Source organism: Trachypithecus francoisi, unplaced genomic scaffold, assembly GCF_009764315.1.
Source record: "Trachypithecus francoisi isolate TF-2019V2 unplaced genomic scaffold, Tfra_2.0 Lachesis_group12, whole genome shotgun sequence".
In the NCBI taxonomy this organism is placed as follows: Eukaryota; Metazoa; Chordata; class Mammalia; order Primates; family Cercopithecidae; genus Trachypithecus; species Trachypithecus francoisi.
In genome coordinates, this window is record NW_022681457.1 from 77,401,232 (window position 1) to 77,424,608 (window position 23,377).

Below are 23,377 nucleotides of genomic sequence, written 5' to 3' on the forward strand. Positions count from 1 at the left end.
CCTTGACCTCTTGGGTTCAAGTGATCCTCCCACCTCAGCCTCCTGAATAGTCCTAGATATTTTTATGGAAGCATCAAGGTTGGAAAGTGATCACTTCATTCTGCCCCTAATTAGCACAGTAGTTTTGGTTTTGAAGGGGTTCAACTGGGAACACAAACACATAATCATAAGAGAAAGAATGGGAGGAGGAAACAGGCAGATTATATCTCCAACGCTGGATAACCTGAGGTTGTTTTAGAGAATCCTAAGGCCTCTTCTGCCATGGCAGGGGCAGAGATTCAGAACAGCTGCTATGGTTATTGCTGGGGGCATTGACAAGCAAGCTGTTAAAAGACTTTGGAACCAGTAGAATTAACCTTCACCCATTGCTTGTTTTTGTCAGGTTTGTCAAAAATCAGATGGGTTGTAGATATGTGGTGTTATTTCTGAGGCCTCTGTTCTGTTCCATTGGTCTATATATGTGTTTTGGTACCACTACTATGCTGTTTTGGTTACTGTAGCCTTGTAGTATAGTTTGAAGTCAAATACCGTGATGCCTCCAGCTCTGCTCTTTTTGCTTAGGATTGTCTGGGCTATGTGGGCTCTTTTTTGGTTCCATATGAACTTTAAAGTAGCTTTTTCTAATTTTGTGAAGAAAGTCAGTGGTAGCTTGAGGGGGATTAGTATTGAATCTATAAATTACCTTGGGCAGTATGGCCATTTTCACGATATTGATTCTTCCTATCCATTATTATGGAATGTTATTCCATTTGTTTGTGTCCTCTCTTATTTCATTGAACAGTAGTTTGTAGTTCTCCTTGAAGAGGTCCTTCACATCCCTTGTAAGTGGTATTCCTAGGTATTTTATTCTCTTTGTAGCAATTGTGAATGGGTGTTCACTCATGATTTGGCTCTCTGTTTGCGATTATTGGTGTACAGAAATGCTTGTGATTTTTGCACATTGATTTTGTATCCTGAGACTTTGCTGAAGTTTTTTATCAACGTAAGGAGAGTTTTGGGTTGAGACAATGGGGTTTTCTAAATATACAGTCATGTCATCTGCAAACAGAGACGATTTGACTTCCTCTCCTCCTGCTTGAATACCTTTTATTTCTTTCTCTTGCATGATTGTCCTGGCCAGAACTGCCAATACTACGTTGAATAGGAGTAGTGAGAGAGTGCATCCTTGTCTTGTGCCAGTTTTCCAAGGGAATACTTCCAACTTTTGCCCATTTAGTAAAATATTGGCTGTGGGTTTGTCATAAATAGCTCTTATTTTGAGATACGTTCCATCAATACTTAGTTTACTGAGAGTTTTTAGCATGAAGGGGTGTCAAATTTTATCGTAGGCCTTTTACTGCATCTATTGAGATAATCTATTGACATAATCATGTGGTTTCTGTCATTGGTTCTGTTTATGTGATGGATTACGTTTATTGATTTGCATATGTTAAACCAGCCTTGCATCCCAGTGAGGAAGCCAAATTGAACATGGTGGATAAGTTTTTTGATGTGCTGCTGGATTCAGTTTGCCAGCATTTTATTGAGGGTTTTCCCATTGATGTTCATCAGAGATATTGGCCTGAAATTTTCTTTTTTTGTTGTGTCTCTGCCAGGTTTTGATATCAGGATGATACTGGTTACATAAAAAGACTTACCAAGGAGTCCCTGTTTTTCTGTTGTTGGGAATAGTTTCAGAAGGAATTGGACCATTCCTGTTTGTACCTCCGGTAGAATTTGGCTGTGAATCCATCTGGTCCTGGACTTTTTTTGGTTGGTAGGCTATTAGTTACTGCCTCAATTTCTGAACTTGTTATTGGTCCATTCAGATATTTGACTTCTTCCTGGTTTAGACTTGGGAGGGTGTATGTGCCCAGGAATATATTTCTTCTATATTTTCTAGTTCATTTGTGTAGAGGTGTTTATAGTACTCTCTGATGGTATCTTGTATTCCTGTGGGATCAGTGGTGATATCTCCTTTATCATTTTTTATTGCATCTGTTTGATTCTTCTCTCTTTTCTTCTTTATTAGTCTGGCTAGTGGTCTATATATTTTATTGATCTTTTCAAAAACCCAGCTCCTGGATTCATCAATTTTTGAAGGGCTTTTTAATGTCTCTATCTCCTTCAGTTCTGCTCTGATCTTAGTTATTTCTTGCCTTCTGCTAGCTTTTGAATGTGTTTGCTCTTGCTTCTCTAGATCTTTTAATTGCAAAGTTAGAGTGTCGATTTTAGATCTTTCCTGCTTCCTCTTGTGGACATCTAGTGCTATAAATTTCCCTCTAAACACTGCTTTAGCTGTGTTTCAGCTATTCTGGTACATTGTGTATTTATTCTCATTGGTTTCAAAGAACTTTTTTGTTTCTGCATTAATTTTATTATGTACCTAGTAGTCATTCAGGAGCAGTTTTTTCTGTTTCCATGTAGTTTTGTGGTTTTGAGTGAGTTTCTTAATCCCAAGTTCTAATTTGATTGCTCTGTGGTCTGAGAGACTGTTATGATTTCCATTCTTTTGCATTTGCTGAGGAGTGTTTTACTTCCAATTATGTGGTCAATTTTAGAATAAGTGCGATGTGGTGCTGAGAAGAATGTATATTCTGCTGATTTGGGGTGGAGAGTTCTGTAGATGTCTATTAGGTCTGCTTGGTGCAGAGCTGAGTTCAAGTCCTGAATATCCTTGCTAACTTTCTGTCTAGATGATCTGTCTAATATTGATGGTGAGGTGTTAAAGTCTACCACTGTTATTGTGTGGGAGTCTAAGTCTCTTTATAGGTCTCTAAGAACTTGCTTTATGAATCCAGGTGCTCCTGTATTGGGTGCATATATATTTAGGATAGTTAACTCTTCTTGATGCATTGATCCCTTTGCCATTATGTAATGCCTTTCTTTGTATCTTTTGATCTTTGTTGGCTTAAAGTCTATTTTATCAGAGGCCAGGATTGTGACCCTTGCTTTTTGTTTTTTCTTTTTTGCTTTCCATTTGCTTGGTAAATATTCCTCCATCCCTTTATTTATTTTGAGCCTATGTGTGTCTTTGCACATGTGATGGGTCTCCTGAATACAGCACACCAATGGATCTTGACTCTTTATCCAATTTGCCAGTCTGTGTCTTTTAATGGGGCATTTAGCCCATTTACATTTAAGATTAATATTGTTATGTGTGAATTTGATATTTTCATTATGATGCTATCTGGTTATTTTTCCCATTATATAGTTGATGCAGTTTCTTCATAGTGTCAATGGTGTTTACAATTTGGTATGTTTTTGCAGTGGCTGGTACTGGTTGTTTTTTTTCCATGTGTAGTGCTTCCTTCAGGATCTCTTGTCAGACAGACCTGGTGGTGACAAAATCTCTCAGCATTTGCTTGTCTGTAAAGAATTTTATTTCTCCTTCACTTCTGAAGCTTAGTTTGGCTGGTGATGACATTCTGGGTTAAAAATTCTTTTCTTTAAGAATGTTGAATATTGGCCCCCACTTTCTTCTAGCTTGTAAGATTTCTACAGAGAGATCCACTGTTAGTCTGTTGGGTTTCCCTTTGTGGATAACCCGACCTTTCTCTCTAGCTGCCCTTAACATTTTTTCCTTCATTTCAACCTTGGTGAATCTGATGATTATGTGTCTTTGAGTTGCTCTTCCCAAGGAGTATCTTTGTGGTGTTCTCTGTTTTTCTTGAATATGAATGTTGGCTCAAAATAAAGGGATAGAGGAAGATCTACCAAGCAAATGGAAAACAAAAAAAAGCAGGGGTTGCAATCCTAGTCTCTGATAAAAGTGACTTTAAACCATCAAAAATCAAAAGAGACAAGGAAGGCCGTTACATAATGGTAAAGAAATCAATTCATCAGGAAGAGTTAACTATCCTAAATATATATGCACCCAGTACAGGAGCACCCAGATGCATAAAGCAAGTCCTTAGAGACTTACAAAGAGACTTAGATTCCCATACAATAATAATGGGAGACTTTAACACCCCACTGTCAACATTAGACAGATCAACGAGACAGATAATTAACAAAGATATCTAGGAATTGAAATTAACTCTGCACCAAGCAGACCTAATAGACATCTACAGAACTCTCCACCCCAAATCAACAGAAAATACATTCTTCTCAGCACCACATCATACTTATTCCAAAATTGACCAGTAGTTGGAAGTAAAGCACTCCTCAGCAAATGTAAAACAACAGAAATTATAGCAAACTGTCTCACAGACCACAGTGCAATCAAACTAGAACCCACAGCTAACAAACTCAATCAAAGCCGCTCAACTACATGGAAATGGCACAACCTGCTCCTGAATGACTACTGGGTACATAATGAAATGAAGGCAGAAATAAAGATATTCTTTGAAACCAATGAGAACAAAGATACAACATACCAGAATCTCTGGGACACATTTAAAGCAGTGTGTAGAGGGAAATTATAGCACTAAATGCCCACAAGAGAAAGCAGGAAAGATGTAACATTGACACCGTAGCATCACAATTAAAAGAACTAGAGAAGCAAGAGCAAACACATTCGAAAGCTAGCAGAAGGCAAGAAATAACTAAGATCAGAGCAGAACTGAAGGAGATAGAGACACAAAAAAACCTCCAAAAACTCAATGAATCCAGGAGCTGGTTTCTTGAAAAGATCAACAAAATTGATAGACCTCTAGCAAGACTAATAAAGAAGAAAAGAGAGAAGAATCAAATAGATGCAATAAAAAATGATAAAGGGGATATCACCACCGACCCCACAGAAATACAAACTACCATCACAGAATACTACAAACACCTCTATGCAAATAAACTAGAAAACCTAGAAGAAATAGATAATTTCCTGGACACATACACTCTCCCAAGACTAAACCAGGAAGAAGTTGAATCCCTGAATAGACCAATAGCAGGCTCTGAAATTGAGGCAACAATTAATAGCCTACTAACCAAAAAAAGTCTAGGATGAGACGGATTCACAGCCGAATTCTACCACAGGTACAAGGAGCAGCTGGTACCATTCCTTCTGAAAATATTCCAATCAATAGTAAAAGAGGGAATACTCCCTAACTCATTTTATGAGGCCAACATCATCCTGATACCAAAGCCTGACAGAGATACAACAAAAAAAGAGAATTTTAGACCAATATCCCTGATGAACATTGATGCAAAAATCCTCAATAAAATATTGGCAAACCGAATCCAGCAACACATCAAAAAGCTTATCCACCATGATCAAATGGGATTCATCCCTGGGATGCAAGGCTGGTTCAACATATGCAAATCAATAAACGTAATCCAGCATATAAACAGAACCAAAGACAAAAACCACATGATTATCTCAATAGATGCAGAAAAGGCCTTTGACAAAATTCAACAACCTTCATGCTAAAAATTCTCAATAAATTCGGTATTGATGGAATGTATCTCAAAATATTAAGAGCTATTTATGAGAAACCCACAGCCAATATCGTACTGAATGGGCAAAAACTGGAAGCATTCCCCTTGAAAACTGGCACAAGACAGGGATGCCCTCTCTCACCACTCCTATTCAACATTGTGTTAGAAGTTTTGGCCAGGGCCAGGCGCGCTGGCTCAAGCCTGTAATCCCAGCACTTTGGGAGGCCGAGACGGGTGGATCATGAGGTCAGGAGAGCGAGACCATCCTGGCTAACATGGTGAAACCCCGTCTCTACTAAAAAAATACAAAAAAACTAGCCGGGCGAGGTGGCGGGTGCCTGTAGTCCCAGCTACTCGGGAGGCTGAGGCAGGAGAATGGTGTAAACCCGGGAGGTGGAGCTTGCAGTGAGCTGAGATCTGGCCACTGCATTCCAGCCTGGGCGACAGAGCAAGACTCCGTCTCAAAAAACAAAAACAAAAAAAAAAAAAAAAGAAGAAGTTTTGGCCAGGGCAATTAGGCAAGAGAAAGAAATAAAGGGTATTCAGTTAGGAAAAGAAGTCAAATTGTCCCTGTTTGCAGATGACATGATTGTATATTTAGAAAACCCCATTGTCTCAGCCCAAAATCTCCTTAAGCTGATAAGAAACTTCAGCAAAGTCTCAAGATACAAAATCAATGTGCAAAAATCACAAGCATTCTTATAGACCAATAACAGACAAACAGAGAGCCAAATCATCAATGAACTCCCATCACAATTGCTTCAAAGAGAATAAAATATCTAGGAATCCAAACTTACAAGGGATGTAAAGGATCTCTTCAGGGAGAACTACAAACCACTGCTCAGTGAAATAAAAGAGGACACAAACAAATGGAAGAACATACCATGCTCATGGATAGGAAGAATCAATATCGTGAAAATGGCCATACTGCCCAAGGTAATTTATAGATTCAATGCCATCCCCATTAAGCTACCAATGCCTTTCTTCACAGAATTGGAAAAAACTGCTTTAAAGTTCATATGGAACCAAAAAAGAGCCCACATTCCCAAATCCTAAGTCAAAAGAACAAAGCTGGAGGCATCACGTGACTTCAAACTATACTACAAGGCTACAGTAACCAAAACAGCATGGTACCGGTACCAAAACAGAGATATAGACCAATGGAACAGAACAGAACCCTCAGAAATAATACCACACATCTACAGTCATCTGATCTTTGACAAATCAGACAAAAACAAGAAATGGGGAAATGATTCCCTATTTAATAAATGATGCTGGGAAAATTGGCTAGCCATAAGTAGAAAGCTGAAACTGGATCCTTTCCTTACTCCTTATACGAAAATTAATTCAAGATGGATTACAGACTTAAATGTTAAACCTAAAACCATAAAAACCCTAGAAGAAAACCTAGGTAATACCATTCAGGACATAGGCATTGGCAAGGACTTCATGTCTAAAACACCAAAAGCAACGGCAACAAAAGCCAAAATTGACAAATGGGATCTAATTAAACTAAAGAGCTTCTGCACAGCAAAAGAAACTACCATCAGAGTGAACAGGCAACCTACAGAATGGGAGAACATTTTTGCAATCTACTCATCTGACAAAGGGCTAATATCCAGAACCTACAAAGAAGTCAATCAAATTTACAAGAAAAAAACAAACAACCCCATCAAAAAGTGGGCAAAGGATGTGAACAGACACTTCTCAAAAGAAGACATTCATACAGCCAACAGACACATGAAAAAATGCTCATCATCACTTGCCATCAGATAAATGCAAATCAAAACCACAATGAGATACCATCTCACACCAGTTAGAATGGCAATCATTAAAAAATCAGGAAACAACAGGTGCTGGAGAGGATGTGGAGAAATAGGAACACTTTTACACTGTTGGTGGGACTGTAAACTAGTTCGACCATTGTGGAAAACAGTGTGGCAATTCCTCAAGGATCTAGAACTAGAAATACCATTTGACCCAGCCATCCCATTACTGGGTATATACCCAAAGGATTATAAGTCATGTTGCTATAAAGACACATGCACATGTATGTTTATTGTGGCACTATTCACAATAGCAAAGACTTAGAATCAACCCAAATGTCCATCAGTGACAGACTGGATTAAGAAAATGTGGCACATATACACCATGGAATACTATGCAGCCGTAAAAAAGGATGAGTTCGTGTCCTTTGTAGGGATATGGATGCAGCTGGAAACCATCATTCTCAGCAAACTATTGCAAGAACACAAAACCAAATACTGCATGTTCTCACTCATAGGTGGGAATTGAACAATGAGATCACTTGGACACAGGAAGGGGAATATCACACACTGGGTCCTATTGTGGGGAGGGGGGAAGAGGTTGGGATAGTATCAGGAGATATACCTAATGTGAATGACGAGTTAATGGGTGCAGCACACCAACATGGCTCATGTATACATATGTAACAAACCTGCACGTTGTGCCCATGTACCCTAGAACTTAAAGTATAATAATAATAATAAAAAACTCTCAATACACTAGGTATTGAAGGAACATACCTCATAATAATAAAAGCTATACATGACAAACACACAGCAAATATCGTACTGAATGGGAAAAAACTAGAAACATTACCCTTGAAAACCAGCTCAAGACAAGAATGCTCTCTCTCACCACTCCCATTCAACATAGTATTGGAAATTCTGGCTATGGCAATCAGGCAAGAGGAAGAAATAAAGCATATTTGAATAGGAAGAGAGGAAGTCAAATTGTCATTGTTTGCAGATGACATGATCCTATATCTAGAAAACCCCATTGTCTCAGCCCAAAAGCTTTTCCAGCTGATAAACAACATTAGCAAAGTCTCAGAGTATAAAATTCACATATGAAAATAGCTAGCATTCCTATACACCAACAACAGGCAAGCAGAGAGCCAAATCATGAGTGAACTCTCATTCACAATTATTAAAAAAAAAAAGACAACCTAGGAATACAGCTAACAAAGGAAGTGAAGAACCTCTTCAAGGAGAAATAAAAACCACTGCTCAAAGAAATCAGAGAGGACACAAATGGAAAAACATTCCATGTTCATGGATAGAAAGAATAAATATTATAAAATGGCCATAATTCCCAAAGTAATTCATTGATTCAATGCTGTTCCCATTAATCCATCATTGGCCTTCTTCATGAAACTAGAAAAAAAAAACTATTTAAAATTTCATATGGAACCAAGAAAGGGCCCGAATAGCCAAGACTATTATAACAAAGAACAAAGATGGAGACATCATGCTCCCCAACTTCAAACTATACCATAAGGCTACAGTAATCAAAACAGCAGGGTACTAGTACAAGAATAGACACACTGACTAATGGAACGGAATAGAGAATCAGAAATAAGACCACACCCCTTACAATGATCTGATTTTTGACAAACCTGAGAAAAGCAAGCAATGGGGAAAGGACTTTCTATTTAATAATGATGCTGGGAGAGCTGGCTAGCCATATGAAGAACATTGAAACTGGACCCCTTCCTTACACCATATACAAAAATTAACTCAAGATAGATTAAAGGGCTTAAATATAAAACCCAAAACTGTAAAAACCCTAAAAGAAAATCTACACAATGCCAATCAGGACATAGTCAGGAGCAAAGATTTCATGATGAAATTACAAAAAGCAATGGCAAAAAAGGCAAAAATTGACAACTGGGATCTAATTAAAGAGCATCTGCACAGCAAAATAAACTATCATCAGAGTGAACAGGCAACCTACAGAACGGGAGAAAATGTTTGCAATCTATCCATCTGACAAAGATCTAATATCTGGAGTCTACAAGGAACTTAAGTTTACAAGAAAAAAACAAACAACCCCATTAAAAAGTGAGCAAAGGACATGAACAGATACTTCTCAAAAAAGGACATACATGCACCTAACAAACGTTATTTTTTAAAAAAGCTCAACATCATTAGAGATATGCAAATCATAATCACAATGAGATACCATCTCATGCCAATCAGAATAGCTATTATTAAAAAGTTAGGAAAACAGCAGATGTTGGCAAGATTGTAAAGAAAGAATGAATGTTTTTACGCTGTTGGTGGGAGTATAAATTAGTTCAATGATTGTAGAAGACAGTGGCAATTCCTCAAAGACCTAGAGGCAAAAATGCCATTTGACCCAGGATTCTCATTACTGAATATATACCCAAAGGAATATAAATCATTCTCTTATAAAGATACATGCACGTGTATATTCATTGCAGTGCTATTTTACAATAGCAAAGACCTGGAATCAACCTAAATGTCCATCAGTGATAGACTGGATAAAGTAAATGTAGTGATGGCAGTGGTGGCTCATCTGGAGTTGCCACTGCAAAAACACCAGCTGCAGTGTGGGAGGCATGGCTGGGGTTGTAAGCTCTGCCTGTCTGGTGGGACTCAGGAACAGGTGGGAGCCCCAACCTTTGCCAAGCTAGTGGGGCGGGAGCCCCAGGCTCCCGGATGCAACTGCAGCCACCTAACCATGACCCTAGACCTGAGAATCCCTGTGCTCTCAGGGGCCCAGAAAACCCCTGTGCCTGCAGGCTTGGAAGGGCCTGCTCCCACTGTCTGGCTTCTCCCCACTCCTGGTGCCCACTCTGGTGCAGAGCAAAGTTGTGGCCAAGCCTAAGTGCTGTTGCAACCCAGTCAGGTGTGCAAGCACTGAGAGGGCACTGACATGCTAGCCCCCTGCTGCCTTGGCCCCCTCTGGACTTTGGGTGCCAAGGATGCCAATGAATATTGGGGGGGAGGCTGAAGGGTGAGTAAGGGTGGCTCAGTGCAGGCCTCCAGGCACACCTTGGCACAAACAACCTGGGCTCCATGAACAGCATGTTGATGATGGCAGGAGGCCAACAGGCTCTTGCACACAAAGGGGTGAGTCCTGGTGAAACCCTACCTTCAAGCCAGGAGGCCAGGCTCCCAATTCTACGTTGAGTTCATGGCCCAGACTTAGAACTTATGGTGCATTTTTTGGGCCCGCCCATGGCCACCCATGGACCAATCAGCATGCACTTTCTCTCTTCTGAGTCCATAAAAACCTTGAAGTCAGCCAGGCTCAGACAAATGTTGAGACTACCAGCTATGTGAAGGAGATACCCATTTTGGGTCTCCTCAACTCATAGGGATGACTTGCCTGTGGAAAGGAGTTATATGCACTGTGGGTCTCCTCTCTGCTGAGAGCTGGACACTGCTCAGATGGCCTGCCTGTGGAAAGGAGCTATCCGCTGCAAGTCTCCTCTCCACTGAGAGCTGGACACTCATTGGGACAACCTGCCTGCCGAAAGGAGCTTCCCACTTTGGGTCTCCTGAGAGCTGTTCTGTTGCTCAATGAAGCTCCTCTCTGCCTTGCTCACCCTCTAGTTGTAAGCATACCTCATTCTTCCTGGACATGGAACAAGAACTTGGGATCCACCAAATGGTGGGGCTGAAAGAACTGTAACACAAACAGGGCTGAAACATGCCCCCCACTTGCCACATTGCAGGTGATGGGGAGAGATGAGCTGCAGCCCTTTGGGAAGTCCAGACCTAGGGCCTCTCTGAGCCAGGGCTGTGACACCCTCTTTGGGGCTCTGCGATTCCTGACATCCCCAAGCTTCCAGGTACCACTGCATTCCCCAATGCCTGCAGGGGAAGCTGCTTGTAGTATGCCTGGTCCAGCTACAGCCTTGCATGGAGCCAGTGCCTGTACTGGTGCCTGGAGCTGCTCACCCCACCACAGCCACCATACCCAGCAGCTATGTGCAGTTGCCAGACCCCCTGCTCACTCACACACCCCTCACCACTCTGCATCTGGCTTGCCCTTTACAGGCATGAACCCAGGCTGGTAGCATAAGCGGAGCACAGCCTGCCAGGCCAAGTAGGCAGAACAAGCCCAGTGGGCCCATGCAAAACTCGGGCCAAGGTGCCACTGGCCATAGAGATTTCCAGCTGGAAAAATGACACCCCAAGGATCCTGCTACAGTGGTATGTGCACATCATGGAATACTATGCAGCCATAAAAAGGAATGATCTCATGTCCTTTTCAGGGACATGAATGGAGTTGGAAGCCATTATCCTCAGCAAGCTAATTCAGGAACGGAAAAACAAAAACTGCATGTTCTCACTTATAAGTGGGAGCTGAATGATGAGAACACATGTTGGGAGAACAACACATACTGGGCCCTGTTGGGGGTGGGTTAGGAGGAGGGAGAGCATCAGGAAGAATAGTTAACTGATGTTGGGCTTAATACCTAGGTGATGGGATGATCTGCGCAGCAAAGCACCATGGCACACATTTACCTATGTAACAAACCTGCACATTCTGCACATGTACTCCTGAACTTAAAAGTTGAAGAAAAAATATAAAAACAATAAAAAATAAAAATCGTAAATGGGATAAAAGAGAGAAGAAAAAAATCAATACAAACACAAACATATTCATAACAAAATAATTAAGAAATAATCATAACAATTACAGTCCTTGTTTATATCAATGATCTCACGGTCACAGCTCTCATTTATAACTATCTTGCACCATGATACATTCCATATGCCCTTTGCCTTCAGCAAGCACCTTAATCGGTTATGCTTTTTTTGCCTGCTATAGTGATCCAAACCTTCATTGTTGCAGGATTTAGGTCATTAGTAGTCCTACCTCAATTGGATTGTTATATTTTTCCATTTGCTTTAATTACAGGGCACTTCACTACTAAGACTTGCCCTGTGGTATCTCCTATATTCCAGGCACACTCTTCCTTAAGTTCATTGGTAAAAGACCTACCAATTTCACATAGATAATCAATGTCAATCACCCCAGTTAGACTCATAACTCTCTTTGATTCAGAGACATGAGAAGCCCAAAGTGGTTAGGGAGCCATCTTAACTTCAAGTTCAAAAGTATAATTGGTGTGTCTCTGGGTGGAAACATTCTTCCCTTCAGAACTGAGACCTCTAGGCACACAGTGGACAATTTTGTAGGGCAGAAAATTTTTTTTTGCTATTAAAGCAGTAGTGGCAATGGTGAGTTGTTCCATTCCTATTTCCATCCCTGGATTGCTGAATCCATGAATTTTGGCTATGAAAGAAACAATACCAGATATTGGACATTAATTGATAGCATATACAGCCTGCTGAAGAACCTTATGCCAGTCTTACAAGGTATTGCCACCAAACTGCAGTTGTTTCTGAAGTTATTTTTCTGGATCTGAAATGCATAAATGGAAAAGATAGACTCAGCAATTGACAAAAAAGATTAAACAGAATTTAGAATTTGATATCCCCCGCTTCATTTGAATCTTCCCATATGTCCTCATTCCAATTTTCAAGATCCCATTACTTTCATCAATGTTCTCATTTTAATAGAAGACACCCTCCAAGGTTTAGAATTTAATATGCATTTTAATTCAGGCACTGGTAGGATTAGAGTCTGCATTTAGTTTTCAGATACCTCAGTCTGCAGTTACATAACATAAGTGTTTCTTTCATGACAAACACAGAAACTTTCAGGTCATTTGCACTGGAAATTTGAATGCTGATCTCATCTTTTTCTTTCCCCACTTTATCTAGTGAAGTTAAGAGAAACCAATCTTTTTTTTTCTTTTTTTCAGTGAGTTGAAGCTCACAACCAGCCAATCTTAATATGTTCCTTAATTTTACTAAAATGTTATAAGGTATCAAATATGTGGTCACCCAGAACCTTCCCTTCTATGAGGTTGCCTTTTATAAGGCATTTGATGCATAGTATCCCATGATATTTTGCTAATCTCTATTGAGACATCATGCCATGGACTACCAGTGTCCTCTTTACCACTGAAAACAGTAATTGGTTACTTTTTAACTAGTCAGATTAGGGAACAAATTCCAGGAAACCCAGAATCAATCCAGAAAACTCATGCTTGACCAGGCACGGTGGCTCACGCCTGAAATTCCAACACTTTGGGAGGCTGAGCTGGGCAGATCACTTGAGGTCAGGAATTTGAGACCAGCCTGACCAAAATGGTGAAACCCCTTCTCTACTAAAAATACCAAAAATTAGCAAAGCATAGTGGTGTGCACCTGTAATCCCAGCTACTCGGGAGGCTGAGGCAGGAGAATCACTTGAACCTGGGAGGTGGAGGTTGCAGTGAGCTGAGATCAGGCCATTGCACTCCAGCCTGAGAAAAAAGAGTGAAACTCCATCTCAAAAAAAAAAAAAAGAAAAGAATAAAAGAAAGAAAGCTCATACTTAAGATTCAGTGTCTCCAGAATCAGTCCTTAGACCAAAATGTGTCTTAATCAGGGATATACCAGAGAAACATGACCAGTGGAAGAGATGTCTATCCAGGGTAGAAGACAACCTGGCAAGAGAAAGTGCCTGGGTCCATGTCCCCTGCCAGCCAGCCAGAAGCTCTCCTGCACCCTTCTCTGACTCCCCAAAAAGCAACTGATCCTAAGACAGGCACAAAGAGGCCAGGCTGCCTGTTTGATGGGATAACCAACTCAATAGAGCAGAGCAGAGTCCTGGTCACTCAGCACCGAGGGTCTGGGGTGGGCAAGGCAAGAAAGGCAGGTGCTCACTCACCAATCCACTGGAGGAAGAATTCATACACATTGTGGCCTGAGGCTCTGCAGGTGAAGAAGTTGGTTGGGTCAAATAGAGACTAGGGGGTTCCCAGAAGAGGCACCTTGATAAGTAAAGTGGGAACCTCAGATGCCTAGGCATAGAACGCAGGTCCAGGCCTCCTCCCCACATCATAGCCTGAGCTCTTTGTTCTCAGGAAGAGCAACTCTCCCAAGAACACCTCACTCCTGGGGCCACACACAGCTTTGACATAGTTGGGCTCATAAATGTTCTGGAAGCCAGTGAACTGTTTAAACCAGAGTGGGTGAGTGTAGAAAAACTGGTGGGCCCATGATACCACTTTGTTCAGGTTCCCCATCTGCTGGATCTGAAATGACAGAAGGCCAAGGCCACTTAGGAATCCAGTATCACCAATAAGGCCCAAAGTCTCTGGGAGGGCAGGGGAGGAGACTGCCTAGGCATTCTGTGGGAGCTTCCCTCCCTCCCCCTATACCCCCCTCTCCTAAACATCTCTGGTTTCAGTGCCCACTCAGCCCCACATCCACTGTTCTAAGTCCAAGCCACCCTCTTCTCACACTGGGGTTAGCTCAGCAACCTCCAAATTAGCCAGCTTCCTTCCACCTCACACCTGCCACCAACTCTGTACTGCGCTGCAGCCAGAAAGCACTTTCTTGTCCACATTAAAGCATTTTCATTATAAAAGTGATAGTTGCTTGTTGTGCAATAGAGAAATCACCTGGATTCCACCCTTGTTGTATCATTCAACACATTTAAAAAATATTTTTCAAATTGACACATAATAATTGTACATATTTAGAGGTACTTTGTGATGTTTTCATACATACAATGTATAGTGATCATTGGCAATTAGCATAGCCATCATCTCAAACATTTGTCATTTCTTTGTGTTAGGAACGTTCAATATGCTCTCTTCTATCTGAAAATATATGTTGTTTTTAGTCATCATACAGTGCTATACACATGAAAACTTATTCCTCCTGTCTAGCTGTAATTTTGTGTCCTTTAAAAAAAATCTCTCACTACTCCTCCTTTCCCAGACTCTAGTAACCTTTGTTCTACCTTTTACATCTATGAGATCAACTATTTTTAGCCTCTGCATAAGGGTGACAATATGTAGTTTCTGTTCCTGGCTTATTTCAATTAATATAATGTCATCCACTACCTTCCATGTTGTCACCAATGACAGCATTTTTTTAATGGCTGAACAGTAGTCCATTGTGTGTATATATTACACTTTCTTCATCCAGTCATCTGTTGTTGAACACTGGATTGATTTCATATGTTGACTATTGTGAATCATGCTGCAATAAGCATGCAATAAGCATGAAGGTACAGATATCCTTTCAGTACACTGATTTTCCTTCCTTTTCTTTTAATAAATACCCAGTAGGAAAATTGCTGGATCATGTGTGAGTTCTATTTGTAGGTTTTTGAGAAACCTCCATGTCATTCTCCATAGTGGTTGTACTACTGTACATTCCCACCAACAGTGTATATGAGTTTCCTTTTTTTTGGCATCCTTCCCAGTGTTGTTTTTGTCATTGTTGTTGTTTTGTCTTGTTGATAACGACTATACTAACTGGGATATGGTATGTCATTGTGGTTTTGATTTACATTTCCTTAATGATTAGTGATGTTGAACATGTTTTCACATACCTGTTGACCATTTGTATGTCCTCTTTTGAGAAATATCTGTTCAGATCATTTGCTTGTTTTTAATCAGATTTTTTTCTGAGGTGACATGTTTGAGTTTCTTGTATACTGTGGATATTAATCTGCTGTCTGATTAATAATTTGCAAATCTTTTCTCCTGGCTATCTTTTCACTTTATTGATTATTTTCTTTGATATGCAGAAACTTCTTAGTTTGATATAATCTCATTTGTTCATTTTTCCTTTGGTTGCCATTGCTTTTGAGGTGTTATTCATAAAATTTTTTTCCCAGACCAGTGTCCTGAAGCATTTCCACCATGTTTTATTCTAGTAGTTTTATGGTTTCAGGGTCTTAAATTTGTGTCATGAATCCATTTTGAGTTGATTTTTGCATGAAAAGTAGGGGTGAGAAATAGGGGTCTAGTTTCATTCAACTACTTATGGATATCCAGTTTGCCCAGCACCATCTATGAAAGAGACTGTACTTTCGCAATGACTGTTCTTGGCACCTTTGTCAAAAATCAGCTGACAATGGATATGTAAATTAATTTCTGTGTTTTCTATTCTCTTGCATTGTTTCATGTCTGTTTTATGCCAGGACTATTCTGTTTCAGTTATTATAGCTTTGTATATATTTTGAAGTCTGATAGTGTGATACCTCCAGTTTTGTTCTTTTTCTCAGCATTGCTTTGACTATTGGGGTCTTTTGTGGTTCTCTATGAATGTTTGAAATTTTTTCTATTTCTGTGAAGAATGTCACTGGTATTTTGATAAGGATTGTATTGACCCTGTAGATTGCTTTGTGCAGTATGCTTATTTTAACAATATTAATTGTTCAAGTTCATGAACATGGGATGCCTTTCCATTTTTAATGTGTGCCCTCTTTAATTTCTTTTATCAATGTTTTATAGTTCTCAGTATATATATTTTTCACCTCCTTCGTTAAATTTATTCTTAGGTATTTTTCATAGCTATTTTAAATGGGATTCCTTTCTTAGTTTTATTTTCAACTAATTTATTATTCATGTATGTAAATGCTACAGGTTTTTGTATTTTGATTTGTATTGTGCAACTTCACTGAATTTGTTTATTGGTTGTAACAGGTCTTTTGTTTTTTGGTAGAGCTTTTTTTTTTTTTTTTTTTTTTTTTTTTGCAGTTGTGAGATTTAATAGAGGGAAAACAGAGCTCCCATAAAATGGGAGGTGACCCAAGGGGGATTGCCATTGTCGGCTCAAATACCTGGGTTTATAAATTCTGATCATTGTCCCTCCCACTGTGCTCTCAGACAATAGATGATTAGCTATTTCTTTACCTCCTGTTTTAGCCTAATTAGCATTTTAGTGAACTATCTTTACTAAAGTTAACACACTTTAGTATGTTAACTTGCAAGCCCCGTGTTTAAAGGTGGATGTGGTCACCTTCCCAGCTAGGCTTAGGGATTCTTAGTCGGCCTAGGAAATCCAGCTAGTCCTGTCTCTCAGTCCCCCTTCTCAACAGAAAAACTCAAGTGCTATTGGGGAGGTTGGCCAATGACCACTGTAACTGCTTCTTGCTGAATTGGGGCATAGTAGGGGTCATGCAGTCGAGATTTCCTCAGGAGGGGTGCCTTTGATGTCATCAACATCGGAGCATGGGCTAGCAGGCTGGTCCAGGGGTCTGTGGTAGATCTTAGTCGTGGACGGCATCTGGGGCTCCATTTGAAGAAATATTTGTAGTTTTACAGCTTTGATTCTGGAAGAGACAAACTTAACAAGGAGGTTAAAGATACAGGGATTGAAATGTGTGGCCTGCAGTGCAGGGGATTATTTCTTTGGCACACTTCACAGGCCCTGACTATCTGCTTGATAGTTTTGAAAAAGCCACTATGCAGCCATAAAAAAGGATGAGTTTTCGTCCTTTGTAGGGACATGGATGCAGCTGGAAACCATCATTCTTAGCAAACTATCACAAGAAGAGAAAACCAAACACCGCATGTTCTCACTCATAGGTGGGAACTGAACAATGAGATCACTTGGACTCGGGAAGGGGAACATCACACACTGGGGCCTATCATGGGGAGGGGGGAGGGGGGAGGGATTGCATTGGGGAGTTATACATGATATAAATGATGAATTGATGGGTGCTGACGAGTTGATGGGTGCAGCACACCAACATGGCACAAATATACGTATGTAACAAACCTGCACGTTATGCACATGTACCCTAGAACTTAAAGTATAATAAAAAAAAAAAAAAAAAGAAAAAGCCTGGTCTAGTAAATAGTAATTTGGCCATCTGATGGGTGCTATCAATGCCTAAGTGAAAGGTTTGGTGAAGGGTTTTAAGTAATTTCCATTGGTTAGCTGCAGGCAAAAGTATATTTCCTTCTTCAGTGGCTAGCCATCCTGAGGAGAGGAAACTATGTCCTTGTGAGGCTCCCCATTCTACTTTTGCTGAGTACTGGGGCTTAGTTTCCGGAGGGGATTACCCCATACTAGGGGTCCTTGTATAAGCATTTCTAATGGAGGGTCCCGCCTTGCGGCTCTTTTGGCTTCAATATCCACTTGGTTGTTCCCTTCTATTTCCCTTTCCTTTCCTTTCTGATGACCCCGGCAGTGTAAGACTGCCACCCCTTTAGGTTTCTGTACAGCTAATAGTAATCTCCTAATGGTTTCCTGATATTTGATAGGTGTTCCCTTGGAAGTTAGGAATTCCCTTTCTCTCCATATTGCTGCGTGGGCATGGAGGACTAGGTAAGCAGACTTAGAGTCTGTGTATATATTTACCCTTTTTCCTTCTCCTAATTCTAGCCCGAGTGAGGGCTATTAGTTCTGCCAGCTGAGCGCTAGTTCCCGGAGTGAGGGGATTACTTTCAAGTATTCCATTATCACTGACCACTGCATACTCCACTTTTCAAAGTCCTTTTTCTACAAAGGAACTCCCATCAGTATACAAGCTGAGGTCGGGATCTAGAAGGTCCCCTCGACTGGCATAGTTTTGAGCAATTACTTGTTGACAGTTGTGTTCTATTTTTTCTTCATTGTCTGGAAGAAATGTGGCTGATTTGAGTTGCACAAGTGCACAGTTACAACACTGGTCCTTCAAGTAATAGAGCCTGATATTTAAGCAAATGGTTGTCTGACAGCCACAAGTCTCCTTTAGCAGTGAGTAAGCTGTTCACATCATGAGATGTCCACACAGTAAGATCTCTTCCCTGTATCATTTTAACTGCTTCAGATACTAAGACTGCTACTGCTGCCACTACCCGTAAACAATGAGGCCAACCCTTTGCCACTACATCAATTTCCTTACTCAGGTATGCCACATGTTTCAAGCTGGTCCCTCAGACCTGTGTAAGGACTCCTAGAGCTATTCCTGTTTTTTTCTGTGACTTATAAGGAAAAGTCTTGCCACATTGGCAAGCTTAACACTGGGGCTTAGGTTAGGGCCTTTTTTAGGGCCTGGAAAGCCACTTCTGCTTCAGGTGTCCATCTTACTAAATGGACATTGGCTTTCTGAGTTTCCTTAATTAGTGCATATAATGGCCTGGCTATTTCACAGTACCTGGGAATCCATATTCAGCAGAAGCCTGTTATGCCAAGGAGCCCTCTTAGTTGCTTTAAGGTTTTGGGATGAGGATAAGCCAAAATAGGCCGGCTACATTCCTCACTGAGGGCCCTGGTGCCTTTGGATAATTTTAGCACTAAGCATTTAACCTGCTGTGAGCAGAGCTGAGCCTTTGGTTTGGAAATGTTATAGCCACAAGTGGAGAGGAAATTAAAGAACGCTTAGGTGGCTTGATGACACAAGGTTTCTGGTCAGGCGGCTAAAAGTAAATCATCCACATGCCAAAGGACAAGAGTGTCCAGGTATGAGAACTGGCTCAAGTCTTGGGCTAATGTCTGGCCAAATAGATGGGGGCTCTCCCTGAACCCTTGGGGTAAAACAGTCCAGGTGAGTTGAGACGTTGTATTTGAAGGATCTTCAAAGGCAAACAAGAATTGAGAGTCAGGATGTACAGAAACACAGAAAAAGACATCCTTAAGGTCCAGGACTATAAAGAACTCTGCTTCATCTGGTATTTGGGAAAGCAGAGTATAAGGGTTACATACAGCTGGGTATAGAGGGACAACGGCCTCATTGATAATCCCGAGATCTTGCACTAACCTTCACTGCCCATTGGGTTTCTGTACTCCTACAATTGGAGTATTGCAGGGGCTATTGCATGGTTTTACTAGGCTTTGGGCTTTTAGGTTCTTAATCCTTTGGAGCCCTTTTTGGGCCTTGGGTCTAAGGGAGTACTGGCTTTGGTAGGAAAAAGAGGTGGAATCTTTTAGTTTAATTTGAACAGGGCAGGCATTCTTTGCTCATCCATATTGTCCTTCTGTTGCCCAGACTTCAGGATTAATTCCTTCCTCAAGCAGGGGACAACAAATGGGTGTTCCTTCTCCTATGTTCAGGTGTATGATGGCCCCTGCTTTTGCTAGAATGTCTCTTCCTAACAAGGGAGTGGGGCTTTCAGGCATAATTGGAAAAGTATGTGAAAAAAGTAAAGTTCCTCAGTCACAACTTAGTGGCTGGGAGAAGTATCTAGTGACTGGCTGTCCTAGGACCCCTCAGATAGTGACAGATCTGGAGGACCGTTGTCTGGGACAGGAGAGTAAGACTGAGAAGGCTGTGCCAGTGTCCAGGAGACAGTTAACCCCCTGGCCCTCAATGGTTAAGCATACCCAGGGCTCTGTGAGGGTGATGGCATGGGCTGGTGCTTACCCCGGGCACCCTCAGTCCTGCTGCTGGATCACCTGTTTAGTGGCTTCTGACTCAGAGGACCTTCATCCCCTGGGGCAGTGGGCCTTCCAGTGATTCCCTTGGCATAAGGGGCATGGACGAGGGGGCAGCTTATTTCTATTCGGACAATCTTTTTTAAAGTGTTCTTGTAGAACGCACTAGAAGCAAGCACTATTAGACATTTGATTTGCCCAGGCTTTCTGTGTTCCAGAGCCTCCAAAGTCTGCTTACCTGAGGGCCACGACTAAAGCAGTGGCCTATTTCTTATTTTGTTTCTCCCATTCCGCCTGCTCTGCCTGATCTCTATTATAAAAAAACAAGGTTGCCATGTTCAATAGTTCTAATAGCTCTATTAGAAGCCATGGGTCATGGGGCTATGAAGCCAGTAACTAAGTTTTGCTCCAGGCCTAAGGCAGACTCTTGAAGTTTTTTTCTAATGTCAGCAGTGGACTGAATGATAAACTTATCCTTTAAGATTAGTTGGCCTTCAATAGAGTCAGGTGACAGAGAGGTATGCTTCCTCAATGCCTCCCTTAGTTTCTCCAAAAAGACAGTAGGATTTTCTTCCTTCCCCTGTGTTATACTGGACATCATAGAATAATTTTTGGACTTCTTCCTAGTTTTCCTTAGTCCTTCTAGATCACAAGTTAGTAAATGTCAGCGGCACCAGTCTCCATGTTCTGATTCTGCATCCTACTGAGGGTCTACACTGGGAACTGCCTGCAGACCTGTTGGGAATTGTTCTCTTTCCTCTGTTGTCATTCTATCATTGACCTGACTGAGATACCAGAGATGACCAAACTCTTGGGCCACAGTTATGGGAGCACTTCTGTCATTTGGGGTTAGTGTCTGATCTAGCAGTAACATTATATCACTCCATGTCAGATCAAAGGATTGTCCTAACCCTTGTAAAACAGCGGTGGCTCAAGCCTGTAATCCCAGCACTTTGGGAGGCCGAGACAGGCGGATCACGAGGTCAGGAGATCGAGACCATCCTGGCTAACATGGTGAAACCCCGTCTCTACTAAAAACACAAAAAATTAGCCGGGCGAGGTGGCGGGCGCCTGTGGTCCCAGCTACTCGGGAGGCTGAGGCAGGAGAATGGCGTGAACCCGGGAGGCGGAGGTTACAGTGAGCTGAGGTCCAGCCACTGCACCCCAGCCTGGGCGACAGAGCAAGACTCCGTCTCAAAAAAAAAAAAAAAAAACTAAAAAAAATCAGTACAGATAAGCAAATGCTGAGAGATTTATCTCAACATCAGGCCTGCCCCACAAGAGTTCCTGAAGGAAGCACTAAACATGGAAAGGAAAAACAGGTACCAGCCACTACAAAAACATGCAAAAATGTAAAGACTATCGATGCTAGGAAGAAATTGCATCAACTAACTAGCAAAATAACCAGCTAACATGATAATGACAGGATCAAGTTCACACATAACAATATTAACCTTAAATGTAAATGGGCTAAATGCTCCAATTAAAAGACACAGACAGGAAAGTTGGATAGTCAAGACCCATCAGTTTGCTGTATTCAGGAGACCAATCTCACATGCAGAGACACACATAGGCTCAAAATAAAGGGATAGAGGAAGATCTACCAAGGAAACGGAAAACAAATAAAGGCAGGGGTTGCAATTCTAGTCTCTGATAAAACAGACTTTAAACCAACAAAGATCAAAAGAGACAAAGAAGGCCATTACATAATGGTAAAGGGATCAATCCAACAAGAAGAGCTAACTATCCTAAATATATATGCACCCAATACAGGAGCACCTAGATTCATAAAGCAAGCCCTTAGAGACTTAGACTCCCATACAATAATAATGGGAGATTTTAACACCACACTGTCAACATTACACAGATCAACAAGATAGAAACTTAACAAGGATATCCATGAATTGAACTCAACTCTGCACCAAGCAGACCTAATAGACATCTACAAAACTCTCCACCTCAATTCAACATAGTATACATTCTTCTCAGCACCACATCGTACTTATTCCAAAATTGACCACATAGTTGGAAGTAAAGCACTCTTCAGCAAATGTAAAAGAATAGAAATTATAACAAACTGTCTCTCAGACCACAGTGAAATCAAACTAGAACTCGGGATTAAGAAACTCAATCAAAACCGCACAATTACATGGAAACTGAACAACCTGCTCCTGAATGACTACTGAGTACATAACGAAATGAAGGCAGAAATAAAGATGTTCTTTGAAACCAATGAGAACAAAGATACAACATACCAGATTCTCTGGGACACATTTAAAGCAGTGTGTAGAGGGAAATTTACAGCACTAAATGCCCACCAGACAAAGAACGAAAGATCTAAAATCAGCACCCTAACATCACAAATAAAAGAACTAGAGAAACAAGAGCAAACACATTCAAAAGCTAGCAGAAGGCAAGAAATACTTAAGATCAGAGCAGAACTGAAGGAGAGAGAAACACAAAAAACCCTTCAAAAAATGAATGAATCAAGGAGCTGGTTTTTTGAAGAGATAACAAAATTGACAGACCACTAGCAAGAATAATAGAGAAGAAAAGAGAGAAGAATCAAATAGATGCAACAAAAAATGATAAAGGGGATATCACCACCGACCCGACAGAAATACAAACTACCATCAGAGAATACTATAAACACCTCTACACGAATAAACTAGAAAACCTAGTAGAAATGGATAAATCCCTATACACATACACTCTCCCAAGACTAAACCAGGAAGAACTTGAATCCCTGAGTAGACCAATAACAGGCTCTGAAATTAAGGCAATAATTAATAGCCTGCCATTCAAAAAAAGTCTAGGACCAGATGGATTCACAGCCAAATTCTACCAGAGGTACAAGGAGGAGATGCTATCATTCCTTCTGAAACTATTCCAATCAATGGAAAAAGAGGGAATATTCCCTAACTCATTTTATGAAGCCAACATCATCCTGATGCCAATGCCTGGCAGAGATACAACAAAAAAAGAGAATTTTAGACCAATATCCCTGATGACATCGATGCAAA

The 23,377-nt window shown here is 40.9% G+C and overlaps 1 protein-coding gene across 2 annotated transcripts in view; it reads right to left on the reverse strand.

The window, feature by feature from the left end:
• LOC117092642 (cytochrome P450 4X1) overlaps positions 1–23,377 on the reverse strand; it is an 86,614-nt gene that overhangs the window by 39,288 nt on the left and 23,949 nt on the right. The window contains exon 1 of one of the 2 annotated variants that reach the window (XM_033226504.1): positions 13,921–15,320. The exons of the other annotated variant lie outside the window; for it this stretch is intronic. Within the exon in view, the coding sequence (XP_033082395.1) occupies positions 13,921–14,094 (174 nt within the window). The 5' untranslated portion in view covers positions 14,095–15,320. Of the gene's footprint in view, positions 1–13,920; positions 15,321–23,377 lie in introns of those variants that run through there. 2 annotated transcript variants of the gene reach the window in all.